Raw genomic sequence first — 16,612 nt, forward strand, 5'->3', positions numbered from 1 at the left:
CCTATTACATAGTGGAATGAATTATGGACAAATTAAATGGTGACTGGGGCTGATGAAGTAATTGTAAAGGGATCTATGTGATGATAGCCAAAAATATAAAATAAGAGAAAAAAAAAAAAAGGATTCTTCCTTAAAACCCCCAGAGTCTATCACTGGAAATAGAGTTGTTTAAAAGAGATAGGAAACTAACTTTTGACTGATGACATTTTCAGTTCTCTCCTCAGCCTGCCTGCATTAACTTGGGGATGATGTGGGCCTGGGCACTGTGGATGTTCCTTCTACTCTACAAATTCAGCCTGGCAGGTAGGTTGACAGGTGCCCTTTTACGGATTATGTGATTCTTACTAACTTCTTTGGACAAGAACTGTGAATCTGAGTGCAAAGGGACTCCTGGAGCTTGGGCATATGTGGATAAGCAAAAAGGGATTTGTGAACTCCCTGAATTTCTGTGGATGGGTGTGTGCATGTTGATGTATACATATGTGTGTGTAAATTTGGCAAGATGTCCTATCATATTTTCAGAGGGAGATATGACCCCCCAAAAGGCCCAGATCCACTGTTTTAGTGTGGTAGTAAGTTCTTATCTCAATAGTTTTTGTGTTAGGAGCAGTCATTTCATGTAAAACACACACATAAAAACAAAAATATACGACTTTCACAGTATTTTCAATAATTTCCAAGGATATAAAGGGAAATGATGAAATAACACATTTTTACAATGGTCCAATTTAAGACTATGGGCCTAATATCCTAAAATCCTTGCAGATTTATTATCCATTACTTAGATTGCATCTTATATTAAAAAAAATAAAGACCAGAGAGGAAAAGTGGGGATTGGTTACTCGGAATTTAGAGAAGGCATCACGTCATGTACCAGTTTGCTAGGGCTCTCATTACTACACACTGAGTGGCTTAAAGAACAGAAATTTATTTTCTCATAGTTCTGGAGACTGGAAGTCCAAAATCAAAGTGTCCAAAGTGTTGATTTCCTGACACCCGTCTCCTTGGTGCATAAATGACATTCCTCTTGATTCCTCTTCATATGGTCATCCCTCTGTGTGTCCTAATCTCCTTCTCTTCTAAGAACGCCAGTAGGATTAGATTAGGGCCTACCCTAATGGCCTCGGGTTAACTACTACCTCCTTAAAAACCCGTCTCCAACCGTCTCCAGATAGAGTCACTTTCTGAGGTAATGGGGGTTGGGGCCTCAACATATGAATTTGGCCATATATAATTAAGACCGTAACATGTAGTAATTGGGGGTGACCAAAAGGCCGCCATAACCCACAGATAATGTCTTCCAGACCTCTCCCCTGGCTTGGACTGACTTGTAGCCCCCTAGGGTATACCTGTGGTGCTTAGGAGTTTTATAGACACTATGGGCAGGTAGGCCTATATCTCTCTGTCTCATCTAGCCTCTCCTGGCCAGCTCAGAGACCAAAAATTGGTCCCAGTTATGCAATTTACAGTTGAAGTTATATGCATCATGGCTCCTATCAACTCACCCTTCTGCTCAACTTACCTCTTCTGTCTTCTATCTCTGGCTTCTTCTCTTCTTATTACCTTTTACTTATACCATGTCCTACAACAACTGGCTCCAGTTTCCACCTGACTTCCCTTTTAGAATATCCTTCCCTAGGTCTCAATCAGCCCTGCCCTTCTTCTCGTTCAAGACATTTTTCAAAACACTAATTTTGCAACAGCTCTAGGTGATATGAGCATATATGGAAGAAGGGAAATCAAGAACAATGAATTTTGAAAAATGTTCTTTTTGCATGTGGGAAATTCTCTCATAAGCAAGAATATTCTCTTTATGTTTCTTAGAGGAAGGTTAATGAATATTTCCCCTTATTTCTAGATGTAGGAGAAATAGTAATTTTTAGAAACATAGGAATATAGTTATGGCTTTTTTTTTTTTTGAAGATGTGGGGGAAGGATAGATAGGCACAAATGGTAAATCTATCCTTCAGGTGTCTATTTTTAAAAAATAAAAGTTCTGCGGGACACCTGGTTGGCTCAGTCGGTTAAATGTCAGCCTTCGGCTCAGGCCATGATCCCAGGGTCCTGGGATTGAGTCCTGCATTGGGTTCCCTGCTCAGCAGGGAGCCTGCATCTCCCTCTGCCTGCTGCTCACTCTCACTCTCTCTCTCTGACAAATAAATAAATAAAATCTTTAAAAAAATAAATAAAAATAAAAATTCTGTTTTTGAATTGTTTTAGATTTATAGAAAACTTGTGAAGACAGTACAGAGAGTTCGTGTATACCCCTCATCCAGTTTCCCCCATTGTTAATATCTTATAATACATTTGCCCAAACTAAGAAAGTGATATTGACACATTATTGTAGACTAAATTCCAGACTTTATTTGGATTTCACTGGTTTTTTTCATTAATGTTCTCTGTTCCAAGATCGAATTCATGGTACCATATTGCATTGCATTATCGTATCTCCCTAGTCTCTTGTGGTCTGTGATAGTTTCTTAGTCTTTCCTTGTTTCTCATGACCTTAACACTCTTGAGTACTTGCTCAAGTACTCAAGTAAAACCCCGTACTCCTGGGTTTTTATAAAAAGTATAACAGAAATGAAGTGCCCTTTGTGCTCTATCACATGTAACAGTCTTCAGATGAAGAGCTGATACTCTAACTAGAGATAATGGATAAGGCTTAAAATCAGCACCCTGTTTTCCAACAAGTGGAAAGAGAGGATGATAGATGTATAGGCTTTGAGAATAGTGGTGGTTCCATTATGTAAAGTAAAAGCAGTTCATACATGCAGGGTCACACCAGATAACAGGCAGAAATGTAATTGTAAGTAAAGCAAGTAAGTCAAAGTGAAGCCTAATATTGTTTATTCATCTGGTTCCTTCTTATTCCAGTTCCTCCTAACCTTAATTGTGATAAAACTAATCTCAAATGACCTGAGATACATACGCAGAATTCGAATGTCATGAGGACACGTGAAGAGAGAAAACTACTGATAAAATGAATTCTTCTCCCAAGTCTTAGAATCCTGGATTTTCAGAGCAGACGGTCTATTTTTTACATTAGTCAGGAAAAGTTGTTTATGCTGTAAAAATAAACAAGCCCCATATCTCAGTGTTTAAAACAGCAGGAGGCAAGCAGGAGCCCAGACTGATGAAGGCTCTACCATCCTAAGACACTATCATCTCAGCATGGATTTGCAGGGTGTGCATGAACACAGGAAGGAGAGAAAGGAGAATCATGCACCAGAACTGAAATGATTCACTCATTTGGCCAGAGCAAGTCACATGGCCATGCCTAATTTCAAAGGGGCAAGAAAATAAAATCTTGCTGTATGTCCAAGAAGGGGAGATATTGATAAGCACTGGAAATACTTCTTTTTTTAAAAAAAGATTTTATTTATTTATTTGAGAGAGTGAGAACGAGAGAGAGAGAGAGAGCACATGGAGGGGGGAGGGTCAGAGGGAGAAGCAGACTCCCTGCTGAGCAGGGAGCCCGATGCGGGACTCCATCCCAGGACTCCAGGATCATGACCTGAGCCGAAGGCAGTCGCTTAACCAACTGAGCCACCCAGGTGCCCGAGCACTGGAAATACTTCTGAATGCACATTTTATTTATCACAGATCTCTTCTGTAATACTAGGGTAAGGGATTAAAATATTCCATTCCAAAATATGCTACTTTGACATGGGGATTATTTTGATGTGGAGGCAGATAAGATTCAACAGATGCAGAAATGAAGGCTACTGCATTAGTTTCCCACACGTATTTACCTTCCTGCAGTTTGCTACCCTTGGAAACCTAAATTCCTTTTCCTTTGTCCTGTCTCTTCTGCACAAATTTATTGTGTTTTTGTTAAGACGCTATGTGAGCCCAAGATCTAACCACCTCTTTGGATTACTCTTTATTGAGGTTTCTCCTGCATGATGTGTGCTGCATGCATTAATATAGTGTTTTTTTCTTTTTAATCTGTTTTTTGTTATTTTATTTTATAAGGCCCTAGCTGCAGAACCTACGAGGGTAGAAGGAATAGGAATTTTTTCTTCTTATACACCAATATCTCTATAAGAATATTGCTTTCTTGCCATATTCCAAGCAGTAAGGGCAAGACAAATGTAGCTCCATTAATAAGCTCATGTGGAATGGAAAATAATTTTATTTTATTTTTTATTGTTATGTTAATCATACATTACATCATTAGTTTTTAATGTAGTGTTCCATGATTCATTGTTTGTGCATAACCCCCAGTGCTCCACGCAGAACATGCCCTCTTTAATACCCATCACCAGGCTAACCCATCCTCCCACCCCCTCCCCTCTAGAACCCTCAGTTTGTTTTTCAGAGTCCATCATCTCTCATGGTTCGTCTCCCCCCTCCGATTTCCCCCCCTTCATTCTTCCCTTCCTACTATCTTCTTCTTTTTTTTTTCTTAACATATATTGCATTATTTGTTTCAGAGGTACAGATCTGTGATTCAACAGTCTTGCACAATTCACAGCGCTCACCATAACACATACCCACCCAATGTCTATCACCCAGCCACCCCATCCCTCCCACCCTACCCCATCTATAGTTTCTCTTATAGATGTGATGTATCACACTGATTGATTTGAGAATATTGAACCACCCTTGCAACCCTAGAATAAATCCCAGTTGATCATGGTGAACAACTTCTTTTAATGTATCATTGAATTCACTTTGCTGGTATTTTGTTGAGGATTTTTGCATCTATATTCATCAGAGATACTGGCCTGTAGTTTTCTTTTTTTTGGTGGAGTCTTAATCTGGTTTTGGTTTTAGGGTAATGCTGGCTTCATAGAATGAATTTGGAAATTTTCCTTCCTGTTCTATTTTTTGAATAGTTTGAGAAGAATAGGTATTAACTCTTCTTTATATGTTTGGTAGAATTCTCCTGTGAAGTTATCTGGTCCTGGACTTTTGTTTGTTGGGAGTTTTTTGAGTACTGACTCAATTTCCTTTCTAGTAATGGATCTATTCAGATTTTCTATTTCTTCCTGTTTCAGTTTTAGTAGTTTTATGTTTCTAGGAAATTATCCATTTCTTCTAGGTTGTCCAATTTGTTGTCATATAATTTTTCATAACACTCTTTTACATTTGTTTATCTTTCTGTGGTGTTGGTTGTTATTTCTCCTCTTATATTTGTGATTTTGTTTAGTTGAGCCCCCCCCCCCCCGTCTTTTAATGAGTCTGGCTAGAGGTTTATCAATTTTACTGATCTTTTCAAAGAACCAGCTCCTCGTCATTGATGTGTTCTACTGTTTTTTAGTTTCTATATCATTTATTTCTGTTCTAATCTTTATTATTTCCTTCTTTTTGCTGGTTTGGGATTTCATTTGTTGTTCTTTTTCTAGCTCCTTTGCGTGTAAGATTAGGTTGTTTATTTGAGACTTTTCTTGCTTCTTGAAGCATGCCTGTATTGCTATAAACTTCCCTCTTAGAACCACTTTTGCTGTGTCCCAAAGATTTGGACCGTTCTGTTTTCATTTTCATTTGTTTCCATGTAATTTTTTTATTTCTTCTTTTGATTTCTTGTTTGACGCATTCATTGTTGAGTAGCATGTTATTTAACCTCTGTGAATTTGTGGTCTTTCCAGATTTTTTCCTGTGGTTGACTTCTAGTTTCATAGTGTTGTGATCAGAAAAAAGGGAATGTTATCTATGATTTCGATCTTTTTGAATTTTTTGAGATTTGTCTTGCAGCCTAATATGTGATCTATTCTGGAGAATGTTCCATGTGGGTCTCTGTACCTCTTGGACCTACAAAGGGCACTCTGTGCCTCTTGGAAGTTTTCAGCTCTTATTTCTTCAGATAAATTTTTTGCCCCCTTTTCTCTATTTTCTTCCTCTGGGCTCCCTGTAATGCAAGTATTTTTTTCAGACTTGATGTAGTCACTGAGTTCCCTAGACTATTCTCAAGTTTCATAATTTTTTTCCTCTCATTTGCCCAGTGTGGTTACTTTCTACTACTCTGTCTTCCAGGTCATTATTTCTCTGTTTCGTTTAGCCTGCTACTTATTCCATCAAGTGTATTTTTAATTTCATTTATTGTGGTCTTTATCTCTGATTGATTCTTTTTTTATCTCTTAATTAAGTGTCTTACTGATGTCCTCTACTCTCTTCTCCAGGCTAATGAATATCTTTATGATCGTTTTTTAAATTCTCTATCAGGCATATTACTTATGTCTGTTTTGCGTCGGTCTTTTCTGTGGTTTGGTCCTATTCTTTCACTTGGATATATTTCTCTGACTTCTCATTTTTTGTAACTGTCTGTGTCTGTTTCTCTGTGTAAAGTAAGTCAGCTATGTCTCCTGTTCTTGAAGGTAATGGCTTTAGGAAGAAGAGGTCCTGAATTACCCTGCAGTGCATTGTCTCCTGCTCCCAAGGACCTAGTCCTTCAGGGAGTTTCTCCTCTGGGTGTTGCATGTGTCTTATGTTCTTGTCTCTTTTTGCTTTGGTTCAGTTGTCTGCAGTGGCTCTCTGTGCCTGTTGTGGGTAGTGTTTGGTTCCAGACATTTGTGACCTGTATTTAAACAAGGTACACTCTGGTCTGTTTGCTAATTGAGACCTGGAGCTGCTGCTATTGGTACTGGCCAGCCTAAGGGGATCTGCAAAAGGCATGTGGGAAGGTCTTGCACTTTTAACAAGGCCTCAGGCTTCTGCAGAGCCTGCCACCGACAAGACCAGGGCTCTGCAAAAGGCAGAGGTCAGAAGATGCAGTGCTGGTGAGGTTTGTGTTGATCTTCTATGGGAGGGGCTCCGCATTGCTAGGACCAGGCAAGTGTGACTGGAAAGGGCAGATACATTGAAGCATGGGGTGGGGGGCTTGGTGCAAGCAAGTTAGCTAGGGAGTGTGGGCAAAGTACTGGTTCCCATAGGCGTCTACGTGTTTATGCTGGTGGGCCGGGATGGGAAATTTTACCTACAAACTCCTTTGTTCCTGGAGGTGTCTTTCTGAGATCCATAGCTCTCCAGGACATACTCTGTAATGAGTAAATCACTCTCCCTCCCACTTGCCACCAGTGTTTTTCTTTCCTTTTTTTTTTATTTTTAAGATTTTATTTATTTTTAAGATTTTATTTATTTATTTATTTAGAGAGCACACAAGTGGGGGGAGGGGTTGAAGGAGAGGAGAGAGAGAGAGAGAATCTGAAGCAGACTCTGTGCTGAGTGCAGAGCCAGACACAGGGCTTGGGATCATGACCTGAGCTGATATCAGGAGTCAGACACCTAAGTGACTGATCCTCATAGGAGGCCCTGCCACCCAGTGGTTTTCAAACTGCTGGTCCTCCACTGTATCTGCTCAGGCTGCTTGTCATGCTGCCTCTTTATGGGTGAGGACTCAGCTTCCTAATGCCCCCAGAGCTCTTCTAGAGCCGAACACCTTATTTTAAGAATTCCAGGCTGTGAGTCCTACTGTTTGTAAGAACTCACAAAATCAGGCCCCTCTTGTTTTCAAAGCCAAATGTTATGGGGTTTCGTCTTCCCCATTTTGAGTCCCCAGTGTGATTGTCTGTTTCTTGCCTTTCACTGTACTCCCAGCTCCCTCCTGTTTGTGGATGGCCCCAATCCCTTTAGGTCTCAAATCGCATCTCCTCCTTCTTCGATGTGGCCTTTTCTCTACCTTTGTTTGTGGGGTTTGTTCTGTCAGTCTTTGGGTCTTTTTCTGGAATATTCAAGCTGATGTGAATGTTACCTAGTTGTATCTGTGGAACGAGGTGAGTTTAGGGTCCTCCTACTCTGCCATCTTCCCAAAAGCACAAGATAAAAAATCTTTGACTTCACTACTAATGGGTGCTTCAAGGATGGGGTGCAGCAGTAGGGGTGCCTGGGTGGCTCAGTTGGTTAAGCGTCTGCCTTCAGCTCGGCTCATGATCTTAGGGTCTTGGGATAGAGCCCCATGTCGGGCTCCTGCTCAGCAGGGAGTCTGCTTCTCCCTCCCCCCGGCTTGTTCTCTCTCTCTCTCAAATAAAATAAAAATAAACTCTTAAAAAAAAAGGATGGGGTGTAGCATTCAGAGGAAGGCAACTTCTCAAGAAAGAGCTGGAAGTGTTGACACAACATGCAGGCACCTAGCTCTCCCTCATTCTTATTTATCATTTCCAGGGGCTACTTTTCCCCTGTGGATAATGCTCATTTCATAAAACAAATATATGAATATATATACAAATTTAAAAATCCTAAACCTAAACAAAACAGTGAATGTCATCAATTCTGGAAGCTTTTACTATTGCTTTTTTGTTAGAAGGTAATACCTCTGACAGTGGTGAAATAAATACAGTATTAGTTAGGTGTGCAGAGAACATATAACATCCTTATAGTTTATGATCAAGCCAATCAATTCCAAAAGTTCCTTCTCCCCTGGAAAGCCAGGCAGGGTTGAGGAAGAGGAGAGGGTGGGTAGCACTCTTATTTGTTAACATCAGCTCATTTTCTATGGTTTATAGTGTTTTTTAGCTAATTCAGTCTCTCTGGAGTAAATGCCCACCTTCCAGAGTTCCTGCCTTTCTCCTGCTCCTTTTTAAGATGGTGTCTGGGTACATGAGCAGGGTTTATATGACTGAATGAAGAACCTCTGGCAAGGGATTGTGAATCTATGTAAGAAAGTCTTTGTGTTGCCTTCTGGTCTCCTTTGGACTGCCTGCTTTGGTCTCATGCCTCCTCTGCAGGACAGCTGGCTTTGCCTAGACTTTGGGGCATCATATTGGCACCTATTCCTGAAGTTCATGTCCCATTTGTTTTCCTGTGGTTCTGAAGTCCCCTGTGCATAGCAGTCTCTTCATCTGAATCCCAGGCTTGGACCAACCTCACACGTCTATACCCACTCCCCACCCTGAGATACCAGGGACTTCTGGATCCCAGAATGCTACACTTGCCTGTGTGGGGCTTCTCTGAAGAGCTGTGCCATTGCAGTGTTAGGACTTCTGCATTATGTTGGAGTTGAAGCTGAATGGAACTTGAGCCTTCTTTTAGACTAAAGGCTTGTGACCTGCCCCAGGCTGTGCCTGGTGAAGTAGCTCACCAGCCCAGATGATCTAGTTTCACAGATCCATCTGTGTGTTTCTACTGCTCTATTAAGAACACTGACATCTGAGCTCCTTACTCTTACTTTCATTATCTACCTACCCACCCCCTATTTTACTTGCTAGAATTGATGGGCTTTTTCCTATTTCTCGTCTGGTAGGGGCTTCCTTCCTGGACGGACTAGAGCTTTACTTTGATATGTAAAGTTGTCTTCGTCTCTCAAAAATGCCTGCTTCTGGGGCACCTGGGTGGCTCAGTTGTTAAGCGTCTGCCTTTGGCTCAGGTCATTATTCCAGGGTCCTGAGATCAAGCCCTGCATTGGGCTTCCTGCTCGGCAGGCCTCTCCCACTCCCCCTGCTTGTGTTCCCTCTCTCGCTGTCTCTCTCTCTCTGTCAAATAAATAAGTAAATAAATAAATAAATAAAATCTTTTAAAAAAAAGCCCGCTTCTTTTTTTTCTTTAAATTTTTATTGTTATGTTAATCACCATACATTACGTCATTAGTTTTTTTAAATTTTTTATTGTTATGTTAATCACCATATATTCCATCATTAGTTTTTGATGTAGTGTTCCATGATTCATTGTTTGTGCATGACACCCAGTGCTCCATGCAGAACGTGCCCTCTTTAATACCTATCACCAGGCTAACCCATCCCCCCACCCCCCTCCCCTCTAGAACCCTCTGTTTGTTTTTCAGAGTCCATCATCTCTCATGGTTCATCTTCCCCTCTGATTTCCCCCGCTTCATTCTTTCCCCCCTGCTATCTTCCTCTGTTTTTTTTTCTTTCTTAACATATATTGCATAATTTGTTTCAGAGGTACAGATCTGTGATTCAACAGTCTTGCACAATTCACAGCGCTCCCCATAGCACATACCCTCCCTAATGTCTATCACCCAGCCACCCCATCCCTCCCACTCTACCCCCACTCCAGCAACCCTCAGTTTGTTTCCTGAGATTAAGAATTCCTCATATCAGTGAGGTCATATGATACATATCTTTCTCTGATTGACTTATTTCACTCAGCATAACACCCTCCAGTTCCATCCACGTCGTTGCAAATGGCAAGATCTCATTCCTTTTGATGGCTGCATAATATTCCATCGTATATATATATATATATATATATATATATACCACATCTTTTTTATCCATTCATCTGTCGATGGACATCTTGGCTCTTTCCACAGTTTGGCTCTTATGGACATTGCTGCTTTAAACATCAGGGTGCATGTACCCCTTTGGATCCCTACATTTGTATCTTTGTGGTAAATACCCAGTAGTGCAATTGCTGGATCGTATGGTAGCTCTATTTTCAACTGTTTGAAGAACCTCCATACTGTTTTCCAGAGTGGTTGCACCAGCTTGCATTCCCACCAACAGTGTAGGAGGGTTCCCCTTTCTCCACATCCCCGCCAACATCTGTCGTTTCCTGACTTGTTAATTTTAGCCATTCTGACTGGTGTGAGGTGGTATCTCATTGAGGTTTTGATTTGGATTTCCCTGATGCCGAGCGATGTTGAGCACCTTTTCATGTGTCTGTTGGGCCATTTGGATGTCTTCTTTGGAAAAATATCTGTTCATGTCTTCTGCCCATTTCTTGATTGGATCATTTGTTCTTTGGGTGTGAGTTTAAGAAGTTCTTTATAGATTCTGGATACTAGCCCTTTATCTGATGTGTCATTTGCAAATATTTTCTCCCATTCTGTCGGTTGACTTTTGGTTTTGTGGACTGTTTCTTTTGCTGTGCAAAAGCTTTTTATCTTGATGAAATCTCAATAGTTCATTTTTGCCCTTGCTTCCCTTGACTTTGGCGATGTTTCTAGGAAGAAGTTGCTGCGGCTGAGGTCGAAGAGGTTGCTGCCTGTGTTCTCCTTTAGGATTTTGATGGACTCCTGTCTCACGTGTAGGTCTTTCAACCATTTGGAGTCTATTTTTGTGTGTGGTGTAAGGAAATGGTTTCCTTCTTCTGCATGTGGAAAAAGCCTGCTTCTTAAGACTGATTTTACCAAAGACTCAAAAAGAAGTTAGAGTCTCAGAATTGAACATTGCCCCTTAGGGTAAAATTGTCTTTGTTCTTAATTATGTATGTGTGTATGTGAATGCATGAGCATGTATGATTAACCCCTTGGGCATCTGGTGAAACATCTGGACCACTTCTCAATATGTGTAAGTGCATAAATAGTATACATAGGATTACAAAGGAATTCAAATATAATGAAAGAATGTTATCAAAGTATTAAGGAAACAGGAATTCTCCCAGGAGCCACTGCTCTTCCTCTTCCCCTAAGCGGCCTGAGGTGACCTCTGAAAATGGCTTGCTATTCGCTTGACCCAGAAAACCCTACGAAATCATGCAAATCAAGAGGTTCAAAACTTCGTGTTCACTTTAAGAACACACGTGAAACTGCCCAGGCCATCACGGGTCTGCAGATCCGAAAAGCCCCCAAGTATCTGAAAGACATCACTTTGCAGAAGCAGCATGTGCCATTCCGTTGCTACAATGGTGGAGTTGGTAGGTGTGCCCCGGCCAAACAGTGGGGCTGGACACAGGGTCGGTGGCCCAAGAAGAGTGCTGAATTGTTACTGCACATGCTTAAAAATGCAAAGAGTAATGCTGAACTTAAGGGTTAGATGTCGGTTCTCTGGTCACTGAGCATATCCAGGTGAACAAAGCCCCCAAGATGCGGCATAGAACGTACAGGGCTCGTGGTTGGACTAACCCATACATGAGCTCTCCCTGCCATGTAGAGATGATCCTTACTTAAAAAGAGCAGATTGTTCCTAAACCAGGAGAAGAGGTTGCACAGAAGAAAAAGATATCCCGGAAGAAACTGAAGAAACAAAAACTGACGGCCGGGAGTTAATTCTGTACAGAATAAATGCAAATAAAAATAAAAAGAGAAAAAGAAAGTATTAAGGAAACAAATTTGTGACAGTACTATATGTGCTTCTTAATCGATACATCAAGGTATCTGCAACAACTGAAATATAATATGAAAATACTCTGACATTTAATGGTGACAAAGTAACAAGTAATGATACAACTGTAGGTTGTTGACTACATTTATGACAGAAGGAAACTGTAAATTTCAACAACAGGTATGTGAAAAATTTTCCTTTTTAAGTTCATGTACCAATAGATTGTATCTCTGGACCCTTGCAGGGTCTAGCTCCATATTCTGGATTGTATCTATTTTCCCTATGAAGGGATAGGTGTTATTGGGTGAGAAACTACAAAGAGCAAGATTTGTAAGCTATGAAATACAGATGAATATATTTCAGAAATTTTCCCTATTAATGTAATCTTCTGGGGAAAATTATTGATACATAAGGTTGAAATGTGGCATAGTTGAACATTTTGTGTTTTTCTCTTTTCCACATATCATCCATTGCCCAGTTACCCAGACCGGTTCCATCATTTGATGCTCTACTTAGTATTTCACTAACACTTCATATTTCCTGGTATTTTAATGATTTTTGCTTCTCAAATGTTGCTTTTGAGTGAGAATATAATTTTTTTGAAAGGCAAAAATCTAATTCTTCAAGGGGAATAATTAAAGAGCGGGAGTTAGATTCTTTCCTTGGTCCTGAATGGGCGAATTTATTATATGTATAAACTAACCAAAAAAGACCAGCTTTTGATCTGCTTATTTTCATGAAATGATTGTGTCTCTCACTGTGTGTGTGTGTGTACGTACATATGTATTTATTTATGTATTTATTTGTGTATGTATGTATGTATGTATGTATTTATTTATCTATTTATATAGTTGTGCCAGCTAAGCCTGAGAACATTTCCTGTGTCTTTTACTATGAGGAAAATTTTACCTGCACCTGGAGTCCAGAGAAAGAAGCCAGTTATACATGGTACAGAGTGAAGAGAACGTAGTAAGTATGGGAGCTTGTGTGCTATCAGTGGGAGTAAGGGAAGGAGGCAGAGGCTCCTGGTTCATTCAGGATTCAAATCACTTATGAAGTGAAACGTTTTCTTCATTACAGCTTCTGAGTGACCCCTATTTGCGCCCAGTGTCTGGGGTGACACCTTGGCTGCTGTAAGTGTGTGACAGGATCTGCAGCTATGGGGGGTGGGGTGGGGTGGGGTGTAGATTCATGAAGACCTTCTCTGAGAGGCACTGAATTGGCTGAGAATAGTCACCAGTTATAAGCACAGTGGAAAAATCTGCTTATTTACTATATTCAGCTATATTTGTCCTCTTTCCAGAATGCGTCATAAAACTATTCCTTCTTCATGGACCCAATTATAGTAAGTGGGGTTATAAACCCAGAACTAAGGAGCAAATTTTTCTCAGTCTGCCACTAATTTGCTGTGTGACCTCTGTCAAACAGTATTCCACCAGGACAGTGATTCCTAAATTTTTCACTACCTCAAGCATCCTCTTTTATTCTAATAAGAATAAAAATTTAAAAGTTTTTATTATAATTCTAGCCAAAAGCTAGATGTTTTAGTGAGTTTGTGCAGGGAATTTTTTGAAATTTTGAAAATAGCTCATGAAACCCTTTATGTCCTTCATGTTCCCCTAAGAATAAGGAAGCCCGCATTAGGAAATATTGAAAGATGATCTTTAAATCTTTTCCATTTCAGAAAGAGTCTGTAATTCCAAGTTTTTGTTTTGTTTTTAAATATAAGATCTCATACATCTTGCCATTTGCAACGACGTGGATGGAACTGGAGGGTGTTATGCTGAGTGAAATAAGTCAATCAGAGAAGGACATGTATCATATGACCTCACTGATATGAGGAATTCTTAATCTCAGGAACAAACTGAGGGTTGCTGGAGTGGTCGGAGGTGGGAGGGATGGGGTGGCTGGGTGATGGACTTTGGGGAAGATATGTGCTACAGTGAGCGCTGTGAATTGTGTAAGACTGTTGAATCACAGATCTGTACTTCTGAAACAAATAATGCAACATATTTTAAGAAAAAAGAAAAAGACGAAGATAGCAGGAGAGGAAGAATGAAGGGGAGTAAGTCAGAGGGGGAGACGAACCAGGAGAGATGATGGACTCTGAAAAACAAACTGAGGTTTCTGGAGGGGAGGAGGGTGGGGGGATGGGTTAGCCTGGTGATGGGTATTGAGGAGGGCACATTCTGCGTGGAGCACTGGGTGTTATGAACAAACAATGAATCATGGAACACTACACCAAAACAAATTATGTAATATATGGTGATTAACATAACAATAAAAAATTTAAATATAAGATCTCATACATATTCTTTTTTCCCCCACTCCTTAGAAAATTGGTAACTAGTGTTATCAGGGAGGTCTACTTCATGTTTTACAGTAGAAGAAAAAGATAAAAGCGAACACTATTCCTTGCATTACTCATGTATCAGTGATACATCAGAGAGATGATTTAAAACAGAGGTCAGGAAACTTTTTCTATAAAGGGACAGATAGTAAATATTTTAGGCCTAGAGGAGATTGGGTCTCTGTGAGACTACTTAACACCACTGCTGCTCTACCAGGAAAGCTACCTAAACAATATGTAAACCAATGGACTGGACTATTGTCCAATAAAACTTTATCTGTGAACACTGAAATTTGAATTTCATATAATTTTCACATGACACAAAGTATTTTTCTTTTTATGTATTTTCCCCAACCATTTAACAATGGTTGTTATGCACCATATGAGGAGATGGGCTGTATTTGGTCTGCAGGCCTAGTTTCCTGAGCCCTGCTTCTGAAAATCAGAGTGATAAAGGCCCAACAATCCATGGTCTCTGTGTCTTATCTTCTCCCAGACTAATCAGTTAAAGGCCCAGTGTTTAATAGGAAGTACCAGTAGAACGAAAATCTGGAAACCAATAAGTGTACTCCTATTTTTCTCTTTTAAGGAGTCATTTACCCCCTTCCATCACTCCCCGTGTATTATCATTATTCTCACCCACTGGTCACGTAGAAGTGGGAAATGCCTGGGTGTTCTTTTTTTTTTTTTTAAGATTTTATTTACTTATTTGAGAGAGAGAGCACAAGTGTGGGGAAGGGGACTGGGAGAGGAGGAAAGGGGAGAGGCTGTGGTGGGGAGAAGGGTCAAGCAGACTCCCTGCTGAGTGGGGAGCCCAACGTGGGGCTCTGTCCCAGGATCCTGAGACCATGACCTGAGCCAAAGTCAGATGCTTAACTGACTGAGCCACGCAGGTGCCTCACGCCTAGGTGTTCTTAGGCCTGTATACAATCCATGTCGATGGCCTCAAGCTTGCTGGGCTCTCCAGGACTCCCAGACTGGTTTGTACTTTTGTCAGTTTATCACTGAGAATATCTCTTCCATGTAGAATGGAAGAATTTCTTGTGGATGGTCAACCCTGAGGACAGATGATGGTGGGTCAGTGGTATGAACAAAAAAACCTACTGATGCTCAGATATGATAAGAATGGATTTTTCCTTGGGGAACAATAAGAGGAGTTGGGATACCTTTAAGGAAGTACTGACTTTTGAACTGAGATGTGAAGGAGCCCTAGAGGTGCAGAAAAGGGAAGAAAGTTTATTTCTTAAAGGTTATAGCATGAATAAAGGCAAAAATATTCAGCTATATTAATAGTACTAATAACAATGATAGTAACGTTTCTAAGTGGCTGACATTATGTATATTAGTTCATTTCATCCTCATAACAGTGCTATGTTATAGGTACATTACTATTCTCATTTTAGAGATGAGAAAACTCAGGCATGGAGAGGTTAGGAAACTTGCCCAAAGCACAAGATTCAAACCTGGTCGGCTTCCAGAGCTCATGCTTGTAACCACGACCCAACATTGCTCTGGAGGCCGTTTTTATATTGTACAACAACTGTAGAAAGACTTTAAAGTCTTTACTACTTTCAAAATTCTATGATTCTATACATTTAAGTTCTGCTCCTTTGCCCCCAGCCCCAGCCAGCTTTGGCATCTTGCAAAGTGGGGCCTTTTGTGTTCTCTGCCTATTTCATCTCCTCCCTCATCCTCACAGCCATGGGGATTATGGCTCTACCCACACATCTGATTCCTACCAATCTTTGTACTTGTCTTCATTAAGTTATAACTTGATAGGATTTAAGTTATCTATATGTCTAGGAAAAAAAATTTAATGAGCTTTCTGAAAACAATATATGGCAGTGGTAAAAAATTCAATCTGAAAAATATAAAGAATGTAAAAAAATCACTTGAAATTCCACCACCAAAGATAACAACTTTAACATTTTGATGAATACTTTTCCAGACATCTCTGAGAATAGTTATATAAATATATGTTTATATAAATGTGATTATTCTGTACAAAATACACATCCTTTTTTTTCTTTTACCACCAATAAGAGTATGGGCATCTTTCCATATCAATAACTCTAGATGTATTAAAAACTGTATTTTTAATTCTATTTATGTATCTACCATACTTTATATAACAAATCCTCATTGATTTTATTTTTCTTTTAAAAATAACTTCTCAAGGCTAGAATCTGGGGTTTTCAGGATCCTAGTCAGTATTTCTTACCAAGTGGAAATGTATTATAAGCATAGATTTTGATGGACTTACAGAGAGTTCCAAGGAAGTCTCCATGGCTCATAGCATCTCAGGCAAGAAACGGGT

General features: G+C 40.0%; 1 protein-coding gene across 1 annotated transcript in view; it reads left to right on the top strand.

Moving 5' to 3' along the window:
* The first annotated feature begins 221 nt into the window (after window positions 1-221).
* IL31RA (interleukin 31 receptor A) overlaps window positions 222-16,612 on the top strand; it is a 48,430-nt gene continuing 32,039 nt past the window's right edge. The window contains exons 1-2 of the mRNA XM_028119080.2: window positions 222-303; window positions 12,797-12,914. Of these exons, the coding sequence (XP_027974881.2) occupies window positions 246-303; window positions 12,797-12,914 (176 nt within the window). The 5' untranslated portion in view covers window positions 222-245. The remainder of the gene's footprint in view (window positions 304-12,796; window positions 12,915-16,612) is intronic.

Source organism: Eumetopias jubatus, unplaced genomic scaffold, assembly GCF_037043125.1.
Source record: "Eumetopias jubatus isolate StellerSeaLion01/CBP00866 unplaced genomic scaffold, mEumJub1_p1.0 scaffold_5, whole genome shotgun sequence".
In the NCBI taxonomy this organism is placed as follows: domain Eukaryota; kingdom Metazoa; phylum Chordata; class Mammalia; order Carnivora; family Otariidae; genus Eumetopias; species Eumetopias jubatus.